The 18,825-nt window shown below is 47.4% G+C and overlaps 1 protein-coding gene across 3 annotated transcripts in view; it reads right to left on the reverse strand.

Moving 5' to 3' along the window:
• The window catches only part of MICU1 (mitochondrial calcium uptake 1), an 87,898-nt gene that overhangs the window by 61,531 nt on the left and 7,542 nt on the right, over nucleotides 1–18,825 (reverse strand). For all 3 annotated transcript variants that reach the window (XM_084525115.1, XM_084525117.1, XM_084525116.1), the window contains exons 4-5: nucleotides 13,164–13,325; nucleotides 1,022–1,205 (exon numbers count right to left, since the gene is read on the reverse strand). In XM_084525115.1, the coding sequence (XP_084381241.1) occupies nucleotides 1,022–1,205; nucleotides 13,164–13,324 (345 nt within the window). In that variant the 5' untranslated portion in view covers nucleotide 13,325. The remainder of the gene's footprint in view (nucleotides 1–1,021; nucleotides 1,206–13,163; nucleotides 13,326–18,825) is intronic.

Below are 18,825 nucleotides of genomic sequence, written 5' to 3' on the forward strand. Positions count from 1 at the left end.
TTCTGAAAAATGGAAGCGTGCAGGAAGGCGGATCGTATCTTTGCTCCTTGCAGCCTGCCTCCATCCATTGACGCTGAAAAAAAAACACAACAGGCTACTTCTGGCAAGAGTCAAAGTTTTGCTGAAGCCGTCAGACTGCCTGACACCCCTTTGCCAAGGAAATTATGAGAAGCTGAGAACTCACATTCCCTGGACGACTCTGAATTCTTAGTGTAGCAACTTGCAACGTAACTTCACTGAGTTGCCACCAGAATGTCCCAACAGGGAAAGTTCGTAGCCCCAGACAATGAAACTTGTGTGATCTAAGAACAGGATATGATTCAGCAACTTCAAACAAAACAGTTACTTTTTATGCAAAGCTGTTAAGCCACCCTACAACAATCCACAATTTAACACATAATGAGATGCAGCCTCCAGGATACGGTCTTAAAAACAATCATCAGGAGCAAACCATACACAAAAAGAACTGGGAAGAGCACACATTCCCTGTTCTCCTCTCTGGCACTGCAGAGATATTAAATCAAGCACAGCCCAATAAAACCAACGTCCAGACAGGTTTAAAAAAATAAAACACTGTGGCCTGCCAACTCTGTTACAGGACTCTCCATCAGGCTGAATTGTACATCTTGTAATAAGGGATAACAGACAGCACCAAACGAGTCGTCGGGCACTGCTGAAGTGCCCAAAGCTCTCGGGATCACCCAAGAGTGAACACAGGTCACAAGTTGATGGTACGACTCCTTACTCAGGCTTCTCTCCTCCTGAAAACATGCCTGATCGGAAAGTTAACTGGGCATGTATTTCAACAACAGAGAAGGTTTGCCCCAAAGAAGCTCAAGGTACCATGCCAAGAAAGCAGGTTCCCAAAATACCAAGGTCCCTCAGAAAATAAAGACAGGTACAGACCACAAGCCAGGCTCAACACGTGCTGTACCAAACACGAGTACGATGTTGTGCACGTTTTCTCCCTTCGCTCCCTGCAGAGCAGCAGCTGCAGGTGGAGCACCACCAAGCCCCGCACCTTGCGGTCCCTGAAGCCCGACCGTTTCTTCTTCTTCCCCTCTGCCTGAGCCTCCTCGCTGCCCGAGGTGACGGCCTTTCCACCCTCATCGCCGCTGCTCTCCTCCTCCTCAGGGTGCTTCGCCTTCTCGCTCGGCTCCGTCCTCGTGTCGTGTTTCACAGAGGATGAGTCTTCGGCATAGGCTCTGTGACAAGCAAAGAGAAAACAGTGGTTTAGGAAGCTGAGAGGGGTGATAAAGCTACAGAAACCTGCCTGGCTCTCCCTGAATGAAACCTGTTACAGTTCAGCGTGGATGACTGCAGAGAAAAAGAAAAAAAAAGCAATCTTCCTGGATTATTGAGTGCATTTCCCCACTCGGATCAGATTTCCCCCATGCACACTGAAAACCAGCCTAATAGCCACAGCAAGTTTTCTCTGTCCAAGAAAGTTTGAGCAATTCCCTCTACTGTACCCTCTCCCAAAAACTACACAGATTGAGATTGGGAAGGGGATTCAGTACTCCCTCCAGCTTTCAATTCCACTTTTCCCCAAAAAAGACCTATATAAAAACGACAGAGAAGCGTTCCACCACGGCACTGCAGGGTTCAAACACAACAGGCTCTTTGTTTCAGCAATTTTTGGGGAATTTCTAACAGGTGGCAGGCTGTTTTATTTCCTTATCTCCCTCTTCCATCAGGGACTTCTCTAAATCCCAATGCTTCAGGATTTGCAGCACCAAAACTGAGGTTACTTATCCCCCGCCTGGGCACGTGGCTCAGCGGGCAGAGCAAAGGACCCCTTGCTGCTGTTCAGATACAAAAACCTTCAGCAACCACCCATAGCCTAAGACAAAACTTGAAGTTGCTCGCAACTTGCAGAATAACCAGCTAGCAGGGGGGTGGTTGAATTAAAAGCACCATCAACCCATCAGCCAAACAACGCCACAGCTTTCCTGCGTCTCATTGTAAGGCAGTTTCTGAGCAGACAGAGCTCAGACATCACCAGCAGAGAATTTATCATCTCCAAGGATATGCTAACATGTCACAAAGCTAACTGACAAATTATTTCGCTCGCTAAAGGCCTCTGACAGCTCAGGCAATCATCCTGGCTTGCCTCTGACTTCAGCTAAGGTGCCTTCACTTCTGCATTCCTGGTGATTTATTTTGGGCCCGTCACAGCGTACAGGGCTCCCGCTGCTCAGCAGCCTTCTGGAAAGGGCTGATGCTTTGTTCTCCTGTGTTGTATTTACAACACAAAGTCAACATGGGACTTTATTCAGGAAAACTGCCTTCAGAGAAAGCCAGAAGCTAAGCCAGCTCCTTCAGTTAACCTACGCATCACCACGACAAACAGGACTCGCTCCTCCCCAGCACCTGACAATTTACCCCCAGCTCACGACTGCAGGATTAACTGCTAAGGGCCAAAACAACCAAATACCAAACCACCTCCCTTTTTTCAGAGACAGGATCCAAGCCTGTGCTCTCTGTGAGCACCCTGAAGTAAAGAAATTAACGCCCCAGAAGAGCCAGGCAGCTGATCCATCACTTGGAGCACGAAGTCCACGCTGGCACTTCTCCTGAAGCCTTCCCTGGGAGTTTAATCAGCACTGGCACATCCTCGCCGAGCTGCGGTTTGGGCTGAGGGCAGTTTGCTCGAGGAAGCTGCTGCCAGCAGAGGCTAACATAGCAGCACTGACAAGGAAAGCCCTTCTCTAGGGGAGGCACCAGTCCCGAGGAGGCCCACAAAATAAGGTCCTGGGGACAGAAAAGCAGTAGAAAAGGTGGCTTGGCTACACAACCACACTGCCCGGGATCAAACACGCTGGAGTCTTGGTGAAGATCTGCTCCTGCAGTGCTTGACTGACAGTCAGCAAACCAGGGCAGGGACAGATCAAACTTCAAAACCAAACGTTTCCAGCAAATCCTCCGCATTCCTTCAGTTCATCATGCTGTCAAACCCGTTGGCTGCTGTGGTGCAGACGCAGGCTTTGTGGATACAATTGGCTTTTTTCACCCCCTTTAGTTTATCCAGGTAATTAACTCTCCTCTGCAGATGGAACACCTTCCCACCACACAAGCAAAACGAGAGATGAGAATAAAAGCAGAATTCAGAGCCTACTTCACAAGCAAGGCTTTAAGCTGGATGTTATTCCTCACCTCCAGGCCCAACTCCAAACTTCTCGCTGAATTAACTGCGGCAGGATCTGCTCTGCACGTACAACTACGTGTTTCACATCTGCACAATCACCCTCTGTTTAAGTTCTTGGCTTCCATCACCAAGGGAAAGCTTTCCACGTCCCTTTGCAGGGAGAAGGGTTTTCCAGCCCTGTTCCCTCCCCGAGGCTGGTGTGCCTGCTGCTATAGCTTCTAGGCAAAAGGGAGAGGAAAACAGTAAGGACTCGCTTCACTGCATGCCAAGGTAAGCTGCCAGCCTCTCGCCATGAAGAACACCTGCCCTGAATCCGAGCTGCCATGCCTCAAACCTTCTGGTCTCCTCAGGTTTTTCCTCCATACTGATCTGAGTTGAAGGCAGAGAGTATTTCCCACCTACTTCCAACTCTCGTCTTTTAATCCTTGCAGAAAGCCAACAACGGAGCCTAGGACTGCACTGATCCTTGCCAAAGAAAGCCACTTACCCCCCACAGCTGGCTGCTCAGCGCTCGCTTCTCACTTTGCTAACTGGTCTTTGAGAGAGCCAAACACGTGCAACCGTAGGACACGCATCCACGAAGCATCCTGGGACTCATACCAGGGACTGCCTAAATAGCCTACGATTTTACTCATTAAAGAAGTCACAATCCCTCACATTAAGGTATTTTCCTTTGAGAGAGAAGCAGAACAGTGTGCTAAAATAACAAAGCTTTGTGCCAGAGATCACAGTGCTTAGTTATTCTAATCCTGAAGGCAGCAGCAAGTATTTAACTACCAGATGCTATTTATTCTGAGAAGGAAACAGGGAATTATCAAGGACTTGGGCATCCAGGAGTCGTCTAACACCTTGCATCGAACGAGAAGCAGGAGAGAGGAATCCTGACAGCTGTGTTCTTCAGCAGACTGGAGCTGCAATGCTCCGTGCATGTAAACACCTCTTCTGGAGACATCCCAGGGAGGTTTAAAGCCATGTAAAGCTTCAGGCTTTCATACTGAAATGCAAGAGAGAGCAAATTTGGTCTGGTCTAGAGATAAGATGCACAATTACGCATCCTCCAAGGATGGGGAGGATGAACAAGGAGTTCCGTCTCATCCTCAGCCCGACCACAATCAGTGATTAGTCAGATATTAACCTAAAATGAAGATCCGCAGCCCAGTTTTTCAGGGCTTTGCCCCTTGCATCCGTCCTTCCTTAACTGTCGCAGAACTTGGCCCTGAAATAAGTTCGCACAGAGAGTTTGTGGCCAGGGCTGTAAGGAAAGCACACCCAAATTAAGGCAGATTCCAGAAACTAAGACAAAAACTTAGATGGAGGAGACAGCTGTGGTTACTAGCCACAGCCCAAAGCGGGTCCAAGAACAAAAGGAAACAGCAGCATAAACTGTGAGATGTGCACGGCCTTCCTTCCACCCAGCCAGCAGCACGAACGTCCTGTAGAAAATTCTGAAGGTGCCTTCAAGGAAAAGCTGCACCAGCCAGAACAAAACCAGAGCAGGGCTGGTTCAGGGTCCAGAACATGCTGTGAGGAAAGCTGACCTAAGGAGGTCAGCGTGCTGTGAGAAAGCTGGAGGAGAGGAAGCTGAGATAAGCACAACAGACATACACCAGCTGCTGCAGGACTTCGCTTGGACTGGTGAGGACACGACATGAAGCTGATTTGCTTCGGGACACGAGGGAAGAGACTTGGACCCAAGGGGAAGAGGGAGAAGCCTGTGTACACACACACACAGAGACTGATTAATGTGAGGACAGGGAGGCACTGAAATCAGCTGCTGGGGAGGATTTATTCCATCACAGCTCTCTCCATCACCTAACTGCTAAAAATAGGTGAGGCAGCTGCCTGCCAGGAGCAGGCAGGAGGCACCCAGCCCTGCCTTGGCAGCAGGCTGGCTGATTCCTCACGCTCCCTCCCACTCCCCCCCGCCGCAGCCCAGTTTAGGCACTGGTACCAGCACGCAGGCACAGGAAGACAGGACAGGACACGAGGACACCTCTGCTCCGAGCCCCTTGGAGCGGACTGCTCTGAAGAAAGCAAACCTGAACCATTTTAGGTCGGTCTTCCCAGCTAACTTGGCTCACACAGGACAACATTGCTCCTTAGAGAGCTCTTCCTGCCGACCTGCAGAATTCCCCTCGTGTTTGCTCCTGGGCACGCAGATGGTGCAACGTGGTCCAGCAAGGCAAGACAATTCTGCAAGGCTGCAAGGCTGGCAGCAACAGCAAGCAGCACGAGCTGGGGCGACCACGAGGGCTCAGTACGATCAGAGCTGGCATCCCATTCTCCATCCCTGACCCTCCCTAAAGACAGCAAGCTCGTCACCCTTCAGCCACCAGCCTTCGCGTTCAAGAAAAATAATACCTTAGGTGGGAAGGTAAGGGAGGACAACTCCAGTTCTGCCAAGTTTTCCAGGTGCCCTCACAAACACAAAGCAGTACACTTGAGGCTTGCATAAACCTGGCTTTTAGAGCTCAGACTGAGCCAGATGAAGAGACAAGTGAGACTTGGAATGACAACCGCCAGCTGCTGAGATGGGTTTGTTGGATATTCAAAGCTTGTACGCAAGGGTGAGAGGATGCCAAGACTACGAAGAGATACAAGTGAAAAAACAAAACTTCAGTTCATGAAAAAGCAGCCCCCGTAGAAACAGGGAAACAAAAGACACAGGAAGGCTGTGCTCCACAGGAACTCCAAGCTAGACACCGTGCAGGATTGGTAAGGGCCACAAAAACCCAAGCAGGAAGCAACGACCAGCAGAGCACGGGCCTTTTATTGCCAGAGTTAGCAAAAGCAACAAGGAATGCGTAATGAATCGAGATGGTTTGCTGGGTTATTGGAAGTGACAGAGCTATACAAACAAAGGAAGTGTTCACTCGGAAATATCATGGCTTATATTCTGTACATCCTCATCTCCAGAGAGATCCCGGAGGCTCTCTCCACTTCACTATATTGCACAGCAACACTACGGACACGTATTTGTCTACCTCATCACTTTGAGTCACTGCTAAAGTCTTTTGCAAAAATATGAAGCTCAGTTTTAATAAAAGTTGGCTGCCGGCTCGTGCCCGGCTGTTGTTGGCGTTCAGTCATCCTCTCCTCTTTCCAGGTATTAATAACACCAAGTTAACAGGGCTGCTGGTGTAACGACAGGCCTGCTAGACTTTGTAATTAAAGGAGGGCAAAGAAGAATTTAGTGACAAGGGCATCCAGAAAATAAGCCTTATGCTAAACAACGACATTAATAAATGTCATTTCTGGATGAGATTACCACTGCTCTTGATAATCACAGTAACATTCATGCCGTAAATGCAAGTTCCCATATGGTATTCTTCTTGCTACCAAGTGATGCTGTGATTAATAAAGCAGAGCAAGAAAAACCAACATGACACAGCTAAACAATTACAAACTGGGAATCCAAATACAAGCGTTTGATCATCAGCGAGTGGCTGAGCTTCTCCCAAGCCCTGACAAGGCCAAATTCCTGGCCGTATGCCACCTTTTATTAACGACCTAGAGGATAAAGTCCCAATATTAAACATTGCTCCTGTACAGCACCAGTGCGGCCCCTCCTAGGTCACTGATCAGCCTCCTCAGCATCTTTTTTTTTTTTTTTTTTTTTAAATCTTACCCAATCAAAAGCCACAAATTAAATATTTATCAGGGCAGAAATAACAAGTATTTGGCTTTTTTTTTCTCTCCCAGAGTCAGAGAGCTTACTTCTCACGGGCTACCAAAATGCAGATGAAGTAAACTCATCATAGCTCCCTGACAGCAGAGTTTCTCTGCAGACAGACAAGTCAGGTTGCTATAACGATGGAAAAACGTCAACACAAGCTCATTAAACTCAAGCACGTTATTTTCCATCAAGCTTAATGAGCCTGCATTACTAATTAAGCATCATGAAGAAGTTTTAAGCGAGACTGACCCCACAGCACCTGGTTGGCAATACAGAATATGAATTCTCATCAGCTCCTGGTTCTGCTGTGCCAACGTCTGGTACAGCCCCAAGGAGCAAGAAGAGGAGCAAATCCGTGGGGAATAACAGGAAAAACGCTTCAAGAATCTGGACGGTGACAGTTAACTGCAAGATGGAGCTATTTAAACGCAGGGAATCTTGCTTTGGGTACCTAAAGGAGCGTGAAATCTTTCACTGACTTACTGGAAAAGGGGCGAGGGCCACGAGATCCCCTGCTGGGGATGACAAGACCCCTTCAGGTTGCTTCATTCTCTTGCTCTTGGCTGAAAGCAGACAGCCTGGGAAGACCACAGGAGGTTAGCACATCTAGAAGGCCAGGCCTGGCACCCCTTTTTGCTCCCCAGCTCGTGACACCTTCAGTTGCATCCTGCAGGTAGTTCGGCCGCACACTCCCTGGACCAAATTCGCAGCGACTTCAACTGCAATGCAAGGAGGGAGCAATTCCCCACCACGTCTCTATTAAGAACAATTCAACTCCTCTGCTGCTGCACAAATCTTTGCAGAGCACTTCATAGCATTACTCCCTTCCCAGGCAGCACCTCTCGCAAAGCCCTGACCGCTGGAGCAGGCTGGAGGCAGAGGGGCCGTGTCACATCAGACGCAGCCTCCTCGGCCTCACCAGCCTTTTGCTCCCTTCAGCTGGCCCCAAGAGCAGCACCACGCCATCCCATACGTGGTCCAGTCGCCAAATAAAGAGCTTATAGCTTTCACCAGCAAGTCTCAGCCACAGCCAACTGCAGGAGACTGCTGAAGCTGTAGAAGTTTGCCAAAGTAAAAGATAAATAAATAACAAACGGCAAGGTTAGCCTGACTTCTCTTCTAAAGCCTCCATTCCCGAGCGATGTGCCCAGCCCCAGCTTTTCTTGCTGCCTCCCCCCGGTGAGCAGGCGTTTCCAGGTCTTCAGTCTAAAGGGGGCGAGGCAGCAGGTGGGGCCGTGGCCACCAGAGGGCACCCAGATTGCTTAAAAAAAGATTTCAAAGCGCGATTTCGGGTGGCATGAAAGACCTTGGGCTCCAACAGTGCCCATCACGTTATGAGACAGGATTCAAAGCGCGGTCCTGTAGGAGAAGCGAAGTCCCAAGGCAGTTCGGGGAGAAGCTTCTTGCACTGCCAGCAGGCTTCTCTGCACAAAGCCCAGAGCTGTTTCGCGATGCAAGCTTTAAATAAGCTGCTGTGAACGTGCTCACGCCCTGATCCAACTCCCCGGCTGCATGCTCAGGACAATACCTGTGCTCCAAGCTTCGTGGTTCAGCCGAGGTCACTCCCCGCGGAGCAGTTCAGATGTTTTCCTAATTGACTCCAGCTCTGACTTTGGCTCATTCCCCAGCATCAGATTCTTTCCTTTCCCCAGATACTCATGGGTAAAAATAATACGAAGCCAAGAGCCACCAGGAAGGACACAGTGCTCTTTCAACACACCACTCATAGATCAATGTGGCTTCCAGCCTGAGAGGAAAATCCTCAGCACAGCAGTCCCAAGGATAGTCCCTTCATTCTGCCACCTCTCACAATGAGAATTAAAAAATGGAGCAGAGCTCAAAATATAAATAGCCTAAAGTGGGTATTATCTGTTCCCCCCCCGATCTTCTCTCCTGCACCATGTCAAGTAGCACCTGATCCAGCTATAAACCAGGTCTCTCTCCTCTCGATGATGAGTTGTGGTATCCTTTGTTTTGCTAGAACAATAAAAGTCAGTCTCAGCTGGCGTAACTTATTTCCAGCAATTCTGCCATTAAAAATGTATTCTAAGCAAATTATTCTGAAGTCCCCACAACTCTGCTGGAAAAAAAGCAATGCATTCTTAAACAGTTTGCTAAGGGCTGATCTAAGCTTCAAAATTAATTGCAGAAGTATCAAGACAAAACCCAGGCGAGGAAGACAAAAAGCTGTGAAGGTCAGCAAAGCAAGGAAGAGGAATGGGTGTCCCCTACACAGCAACTTCCAGGAATCAACTGGAGAACTGATATGGGATAACTCAAGGAGAACAGGGCGGAGGAAGAAGGGAAGAAGGAATGGCAAGGATGAAATGAATTCTCAACCTATTTCAGCCAGCACCAAAACAGCTCAACTTGCCAACAAGGAGCGGAACCTGAAAAACAAGAGCTTACAGCAGCATGAGGATGTACCTTCACAGCTGGGAGGCAGGTAGCTCGCACTTGGTGGCTTCAACTTATGCACAGGATGAGGGAAAGAACTAGAAGAGCAGCAAATAAAACCAGGGGGATGCGTTAAACAAACACTCTGGTAAGCAAAGGATTTCACTGCTGAAGTTCCAGGGCAACGCAGGTGCCATACCCTCACCACCAATTCGTTTGGAGAAGGAGAAGAAAGCAAGCACAGCTAAATACTTCCAGTCAATGAGGAACGGCACTGGTAACGCTGCTTGCAGAGATCCCTCTGCATCCCCAGAAGGTGCCTTCGCTCGTTCCTGTCGCTCAATGGCAGGTTGATCAGAGTGACAAGCTTCCAACACCGAAATCCCAACCTAAGCACTTGCAGATGCCCATGAATTCAGTCAGCATGGCTCATGAGAGGAAGATCTGTGGCCATTTAATAACATGCCAAATGGGTATTTGGACCTTGAAATAGAAGATACAAGTTGTACAAGAGCACCACTAATATCCTCTTACAAACACCGAGCATGCCACAAACTGTAAGGCTCAGTAGCTCCCATACATTAATGCCTTCCTCAGATCAGCCACTGACTGCACCAAGATTTATTCCCATTAATTCAGTTCATTATGCTAATGCCCAGATGCTTAATTGCTTCTGTTGCCAATTGGCAATCCTTTGGGTCTAAGTTATTGCTTAGAAAGGGTAAACTTCATTAGTCTTCCAAGCGTAGTTATTTGCACTGCTGGGCTATGCTTCACCACAGCCGAGCCGAGCAGCACTGGCTGCTCGTGTTGATATTTAGGTGAGATGTTTACCACGGAAAGCAGCTGCAAGAGCTCCTGGAGGACAGCAAGCCCCACGCCTGCAGCAGACAGCTACGCAGAAAGCTACACGCTGCGTGCCTGGGCTGACACAGATCAAACATGAAGATCCCACCAAGCCAGGGGGACACAGAAGAAGTCTCTGTCTCACGTCCCGCAGCTGCTGGGGTTTATATCCGTCTTTTCCACCCTTCACTTCTCCCTGTGTGGGCCTGCTTATCCCACCATTTGCTTCTGATGATGCTCCAAGCATATCCTGCGTGATTAATCTGACACACACGGGTTTCAGGCTGCACGTGATTGTCGTAAGAACCACCTGAAGAGTCCCATCTGTCTTCATAGCACGGCAAGTTCAGGTACAGGCACCGCCTTATTAATCCCTTTTTGCAAGGTTCCTCACCACCAGAAGTACAAGAAATGTTTTGAAGCAGGAAGCTGTGGCTTCTTTCAGTACTGATCAGTCGCAGCGCCGCTTCCCACGGGTCAGTAGGGCAGTGTTAGGGCACTGACACGCTGCTCCACGCAGAGCAGCAAAAAGAACAAGTCAGAGAGCATTTTTCCTGTATTACTGCTCTCCTCTACTACTGCATTACCTCCTAATTACCTAGTCCAAGAAGCATAAGATTCTCAGATGCTTCTTGATTTAGCCTATGTCTAACGCTTTAGCTCAGAAAAAGAATAAAGGAAAGCCAAAAGAGGGAAGCATCCCACAAAAGTGTCATCGTAAAGAAAATTCCCTGATAGCCTGCAGAGGAGCATCACTTACTACCTTCCTCTCTCAAAGGGCAAGGAAGCACCCAGCTCCATTAAGGGAGCAGCCCTGGCTATGCAGAATATTAGCAAGCACACGCTCCTCATTAGTGTCACCTACCATCAGAGGGACGTTACTTCTTTGTGATGCTAAGAGAGCCAGGCTTAGGAAATGCCTGGGGAAGCCCTCGGGAGGCAAGCTGTGCTGCAGAGAGGTTTCACAACAAAAGCAGAGTTGCTTAACTACCTGAAGGAAAACCAAGGTCACCTCTGTCTAGCAGACTAACTGCACCAACCCACCAGGTTACACAAAGATCCTCCCTAACCTGCCCCTCTGTTACACACCAATTCAGCACTTAATAAATCATAATCCCTCGTTAATGTAACCATGGGCAAGCAAACAGATTGATGCGTGTTTTGCTCTGTAGTTTATAAATAACATTTTCACTGACATTTGGTTTATTTAATCCCTGTGCCCCAGCTAGATGTATTATGTATTTGCCTTTTATAACTAATTCAATATACTTACCCCTTACTGTAATATCCCAGGATATCATTATAAGTGCTTTGTATTCACCTGTGCTTATTCTTAATCTCTAGTGATCGCCTGATTTATATCGTGGAAGAAAGAAAACAGAGATTATCATCTCCCACTTATTTAAAGTGTTAAAATGCTTATTTGAAAATCTGGTGAGAAGTCCTACGGGTGCCAGTAGGAAGTATTTTCTATACCAAGCATCAGTTTTGTTCTTCCTTATTTAACAGCTGTGTGTCGAGTAATTAAATGAATACCGTGTGCCTGGACGTACTTCTGTTTTACAATTACAGGCATTGTGGGTTTACTTGATAGCTCAAAGAAGATCTTCAAAGTCCATACAGATCTGCTCAGTGGTTTACAAATTTATAAAAAAAAAAAAAAAAAAAAAAAAAAAAAAAAAAAAAGAGCAAAGAAAGGAAAAAAACTCAGAGTAAGTCGCTGCAGACTGATCAGGACTCAGGAGATCACAGACCACGCCACTGCAAAGATGCTGCCTGTCTGCTTGATCTGATGTTATTGGCGCTCTCACCTGTGCAAGGTTGCGCCTGGTCACAGCTCCCAGGGCCCTGAGGAGCAGCCTGGAGCTAAGAACACTCCTGCAGGGAGTGCAAAAAGCAGGGGTGAAGCTGCTGCAGGAGGGAGATGCCACCTCAGTGTCTTTGGAAGAGCTTGAGGTAGGATGTTACGCCCGACCTACATGATGATCACACAGAGGATGCTTCAAGCAGAAAACCTGCTCGATTCCCTGCCTGCAAAGGGCATTATCTTGGCCACCACCACAGAGGCATTCAGCCTCCATGCTGCGCATTCAGGTCCTGCAGATAAGGATGCGCGAGGTAACTGTGGATTACTTGTAAAATGTAGCATAAGCTGATGCTGCTGGATCGCAGCATTCTTCTTGATCCAAGCAGCTCTTAAAAGGCAACATCACTGTTGAAAACTCTAAGAACGGCCAGAACAATTAACAATTAGCATCTTCTTCCCATTACATTAAAACTAGAGCCTTCTGGCCAAAGAGGCTTGCAGAGAGCCAACAAACCACCTAATACTGGAATAAAACGAGGTGGGTTTTCAGCAGTGACTTCACTTGCAGGCTCTAATTACAGCCAGGAACTCAAGTGGCATGACTGGTGCTATGCTGCTTTCATGTTTCCAGACAGGTGAAGAGTCCTTGATTTACTTCAGATGTGGCACAGGCCCAGGGTTCAGCGAGGGGCATCGCAGGCAGGCACAGAGCTCACCGTTCTCCTTGCAGCTATGAAACCAAGCAGTAGGCACACCCAGACTGTCCCCTTATAAACCACAAGTCTTGCTTAGAGCTACCTTACCAGTGAAGGATGGGCCATCCCCTTCGGCTCCCCCTTGCTGTTTTATTTGTGAAGCAGCCAGCAGAATATAAAGAAAAGCAGTGTAGCATCCCCTGGCCCAGCACACCACCCTTCACAGCCCTGCCAGAAGTTGAAAGCACTGCGTTGTCACCCAGCTTGGCTGAGGCAACTAATTTGTTTGCACAGCACCACAGACCCAGGCAGCATCACCAGGCAGCAGACCCCACCAAGGGCAAACAGCCTGCATGGGAGACTGCTACAGAAGGAAACTCTGCAGCCCTGAGCTTTGTTTTATCTCTGACTCAGAAGAGCAAGAAGCTCTGCAGAGGGTCACCAGCAGCACATCCTGTTCCTTCCATGCAGCAGACGCAGAACCAGCAGCAACACTTCACAAAGTCTCCTGCAGATCTGAAGCCCGCCTGCAGGCACTTACCACAGGACCTAGAGCTGCAGGAAGCCCGAGGCAAGAAAGGAGAGAAATGTTACCTCTGCCAAAGGAGCCTGGCGCTTGCTGTCACCGCCGTTGTCCCTATGAAAGCCGCCACCACGAGCCTCCGCCTGGTCCTGGGGTGTTGTGCTGCCCCGTGGTAACGCCGCGAAACAGCTGCCAGCCCTGCTGCCACAGGAAGAAATCGCAGACGAAACATCCTGTCGAGCAAGAACAATGCATTATTAAGGAACAAACAGCTTCCAGCAGCCCACTCTCACACTGACCCCCGGCCTGGAAGGATGCTAGCGCCCAACCAGCAGTCTGAGTTTTCCTGAAACAGGAAAAATGGCACAAAATAACTGTCACAGCTGATCATTAGCTGCTCAGAAATAGGGGTGTAACCTGCCTAATAAGCAGCAAATTAGAAGTATTACATCTTGGCACACACCTGGCTAACACACCTTGCTGTTGCATCCTACTTAGCTGCCCTTACAGCATTTTTTGAATTCCTCTTCAACCTTTCCCCATCCGATTTCATCAGGAGGAAATACTTGTATGCCCCTGTTCAACTGCCAGGGCATAGAAGATCCAAGCAGATCTTGAAAGCAACCACACTAAATGAGTAATGGCTATTTGCCAGAGGGAAAGACAGACAGATTTTAGAAAGCAAGTTAAACCAAATAACAAGCAAACCAACCCGGTAGGAAAAACCTCATTCATTTTAAGCTTCCCCAAGAAAACCCTACTGTTCTTAAACCACTTTTTTTTTTTTTTTTTTGCTAGCCTGGAGCAAAACATTTATATTCAACTTTAAGTAGCAGGCAACTTTCAAAATGTCAAAGCTCGTAAAATACAATCTGTACCCTGTTACACACACAACACTTTGGAGACGAATGAAAAACCAGACCCACAAATCTAAACATTATTACAATGGAGAAATCTGAACTGCAGAAATGTTACCTGGTAACATACCCGAGCTATAGGAGCCGAAGCAATTTTTGCTAGCTCGCAAAATTGAAGGCTGAGGGCAAATGTTCACTTTAAAAAGGAAAGCTGCTTTTTTTTTTTTTCTGGTTGTTTGGGGAAAAAAGGCTTTACTTTAAACAGATGCAAATTCAGTCTTCTGATCACAGGGGTCAACCCATGCATGACAAAGCATGGAAAGGCCTTGATGTAAGAAAAAGTTGCGAGCAGAATTTTGGAAGAATTCCCAGGGCCAGCGAAAACACCAGAAATGGAGAGCGGTGGCCTGATTTTTTTTTTCCACCTTCATTACCCATTCTTGCTGTTCTGCTCAAATATTGCCAGGCAGTGAATAAATAACCACAGAAGACAAAAATAAGGTTACAACTGGTGGTTTCTACCTGCTTGTGCAACACACAATGCTAGCAGAGATTCACCCTGCTCCCCTGTCCGCGCTGTCCCAGCCCGTGGGCACGCTACGCCCAGCTGGGCCTCTCTGAGCAGCAGAGTTTGTATTCCTCTGGGCACATGTTAATGACTAAGCCTGCAGTCAGCATCACCGTTTTGTTGATTCCTTTAAAAATAAATAGGCTTAAAATCAAAGTTTTAATGGAATTCAGCAAGCCAGCAGTGCCTGTTCTCCAATCCTCTCCAGCTCGGAACAATAGAAGATTTTGTTATGAAAACCAGCTCTTGTTTCAGATTATTTCCATCCTACACAAACCTGATGTTCCCGTCTCTTCTCCAGGGATGAATTTGTTACATACGCAGAGAAAAATCTGCGAGTGTTATTTTCACAGAGGAGCTAATGTGGCCCTCGCTCGAGTTCCCCTTCCTAATTACAGCTCCACATGCACAAGACGTAACGGATAAGGGAAGCGCTGCCAGGATCATTTCATCAGTCAAAACGAGAAACCGAGCCCCACGGTGCTGACTCTTTAGCTGTAAAAGATTTTACAAGCTTTCAGCATGGTGGCTTTCATATTGCATAAATGCACTGAGCCCCAAGAAACGCTGAATTACCAGCTTCGTCCAAGTTATCCCCACTCTTGGTGCTGGGATATTCACCCAGACAGGGCCCACGTGGTAGCAGCTGCCTGGGACTCGCAGCAGACAGCTTCCCTAACAACTCCAAAATGAAGAATATACTTACTGTAGATCAAAAAAGCACTTGGGAGGCTGAGTTTTCCATGCTTCCCATCTGTAATTTTACGAAGTCTCAATTTTTTACCATGATCGCCATCCTATTAGGTAGGTTTTCTTAAAACCTCCTGGCATTTAAGACAAGATCACTCAAAAGCAGGTGAGAACTTCCCAAGGGGTTAAAAAGAAGCATCTTGCCCTACAGCAGCCAGAAGTTTAATACCACGATCTCCAGTGGGATGAGGACTAGAACTGGGATAAAGAACAAAACCCCCAAGAACTGATGTGGTTACAGCTTGGTGTAAGAAATGGACCCACAGTTTTTGCATGGTTCAATACAAGAAATGATTTTTTTTTTTTTTTGTATAGAGTAGCTCAGAAAAGCCTTAACCTGAGAGCAATGAAAAGTGGGATTAAACAAGTTTTCTTGATGTGCTAGCAACCTGTTCAGATTACTGCTACAATCAGGTTATTTTGGATCTACATGTAGGTCATTTTGTTGTTTGTTGGTGACTTCATTCAATATGCCTCAAAGCTCCCTCCTCAGAGCCACTCCCAAACGCCCCAAACCAATCCAACCAACAAAACCACCACACCCCAGAGCCAGAAATGGATTTCCCTTGCTAAGAGACCTGACAAAGCACCTCCCTCTCTGGCTGTCCCCACGCACATCACTGCAGCTAACGGGTTTCTGCCCCAGCTCCGGCGGAGTGAATCCTCTTGTATTTGTAATGTAACACAAAATGTGCTGGCATCTGAAATTCAGGAAACCCACAAACCCGCTAGAAAAGCACCGCTTCCAAGCCCAGATACAACGGGCATCGTTCAAGCGGACGACATGCAAATAGCTTTAAAAAAAGAAATGCAAATTATTTCAACAGCTATATGCGTTCCCGCTGAACGCGGATGTTTTGTTTTCCATAAACAACCCCCTCTCCGTCAGCATGTTTTGCATGGAAACTCAGGCTCTCTGCTTTCCCCATCATGCCATGTCTAGAGCACCAGGAGTCCAGCCCTGGATGTTTGCATGCAGGATCTCACCTCTCTTTATTTTTATTTATTTATTTATTTTTAATATATACCAAAAAGAACAAAAAGACTTGCTGCTGCTTTTCCAGTTACCTGATGGCTTCAGGACTGAGAGTGCAGCCTGGGGAAGGGGGACTTGTGTGCTCCATGGAGCTGAGCGTGGTCCTTTTTGAAAGGCAGAGCACGCTTCAAACAACTGCTTGGTGTTGAGGCTGGCCTCGGTGGTGCAAGCATGTGAGAGGAAGAACAGCAACCGACTAAGCTGATGGGTGTTTAATTTTTAATCAGGGAAGGGTTCGCAGGCACTTTGTGTTTGAAGAATTTCACCACGACATGGTGAGCTTGTGCGTTGGTGCAGAATGTCAATTGTAAATTTAAATGAAAAATATTTACATAGTAAGATCATCTCGAAAAAAAAGATTTGCATTTACAAGGCTTTGCTTAAGCACAGTCTTCTGCAGGGACTGGCACAGACAGAACCACTGGAAGGGTTTTCTTGAGCCACGTGTTTATTAAAAACCCAAATCTGACATTGTCAGAGCACACCAAGATAACCCAGCAGCCACCAGAGGAGAGTTCCTCACCTATTTCCATCTCAGGCACTTTTACCATTTATTTTTTTTGCACAGCCCAAAGGGACGGGGTTTTTGGGTACCCAGAACTGATTCACGCAGAAAACCCAGCAGGATTTCAGGCAGCACTTGGAAAAAACACACAACAACTTGGGTGGTGTTAAAGAAACGGCCCCACTGCAGAAAACACACGAAGCCATCAGGAGGACGAGCTCTTCCCTCCTCTTACAGGGAGCTGTGCCAGGGCAGCTGACCCACAGGAGGCACCTTTCTGCATAGCAAACCTGGGTCCAAAAAGCCTTGAAAGCACCTCTGGGTATACTGCTAAAGGCAGGGCCCACAGCTCTGCAGCGAGCTCTGCCTTTGATCTGCAGGCCCATCGCTCAGCAGCGTCACAAGGAGCAGGGGAGGTGCCATGCTTCTCATCCTAAGGGCCAGGCAGAAGGGATGGCCAGTCCCCTGAAGCTGTGTTAACCAATTTAAGCTTAAGATCACAGAATTAACAACACGAGTGTGCTGGCTTGAGATACTTAGATGAGTCTGAGATGCAAAAAACAGGAAGGACCAAACTTGTCCCCATCCAAACACTCAAATCATGCACCTGCCCAACTGGGAGTGGCATTAAAATCTAACAGGAAAACCAGATACGAAGGCACCCTCGGGATATGGAAGGCCACTCAGGCTGAAGGCGTTTTGGTTGCCTTTGGTGCAAATTAACATGCTCTGTACTTTTGCAGCAGGCCTCAGCTGCAGGTTTCTCAAAATCTTGTCTGCGTGTGCATGTTTCACTCCTGTTGATGAGCACTGTTTCTGTAACCTCTGCAGCATGAAGTCAGCCTGAACACAAGTTATTTTGACTCCTCCTCACTTCCCGTTTGACCCTCATACTGTTCAGAGACCTGCACAAGTGTAACTCATAGAAAGATTCACCCCAGAGGTGAACTCGACCTACAGAAGAGTTTGGATCCATTTCTTCTCCTGTCCCCAAGACAGACCAACTCCTCCTGCTTTTTTCCATCCTCCAACTCCCAATTTCCAGCTTACCTAGTGCTCCTTTCAGATGAGGGATTACTCACGTTACTGAAGTTATTAACTTACCAAGGCTCATAAATCAGTTTTGAGAATGAAGATGAAATCTAATAGCAGAAGTAATTTCTTCCTGGGTTTGAGTTTGGGGCAACACTTGATCACATCCATTTCAGCAGGGAGGGGAACTGCGCTTGCTTCAGAGCACAGTTCAGGCTGATCGATTGCCTACAAAGCATCAATTCCTCACACTGCCAGATCTTTAACAGAAAGCTAGACCACAGCTCGGCAATTTCTTTTTAACTGTCGTTACAGCAATGGCTCACCTCTTCCTAAACACCTTGGTCCTGAAAGTGAACCAGTCAGGAAATAAATCAGACGGTCTGAGCTCAAAGATTTCCCCCTGTGCTATTGTTTAAGACTGCACTCCTTTCTGGAGGAACTCTGGAGCAGCCTGCCATGGTGGGAAAGGCACAGGACGAGGGCTTCCTGGCCACGTCTTGCTGTTTGTGCACATCAAACCTGCTCTGGCCGACCTCTAACTTCAACACAGAGACTTCTTGGTAGCTTTAAACTCTCAAAGATTCATGCAGAAAGCCCTGGGTGCTGATCAGGAAGCTCTTGGTGTTTAAAATCTCAGTCTAACATTGTACTGGAACACATGCAAGCATTCAGCAATCACCCTGCCATTAACATGGCTTACTTAGCACGCCCATTTACCCATCAATATTCCATTATTTACGGCACCGCTGTCTCACAAGTTGCTTTTATTCTGTCAAACGGATCCATTCAGCATTAAGAGGTTCTCAAAGCAAAAAATAAAACAGCAAAAAAAACATGGCTGGGTGGAATCAAGCCTGCACTACCACCACTTTTACACATATTCTCCCTCAATTTAATGTGCACATCCACACTGTTAGCAGTTAATTAAGTGAAATGGACGTTTCTGTCACTATCAGCTGCTCTAAAAAAACAACAAAACTGA

The sequence above is a fragment of the Aythya ferina genome (genome assembly GCF_964211825.1).
Source record: "Aythya ferina genome assembly, chromosome: 7".
NCBI lineage: Eukaryota > Metazoa > Chordata > Aves > Anseriformes > Anatidae > Aythya > Aythya ferina.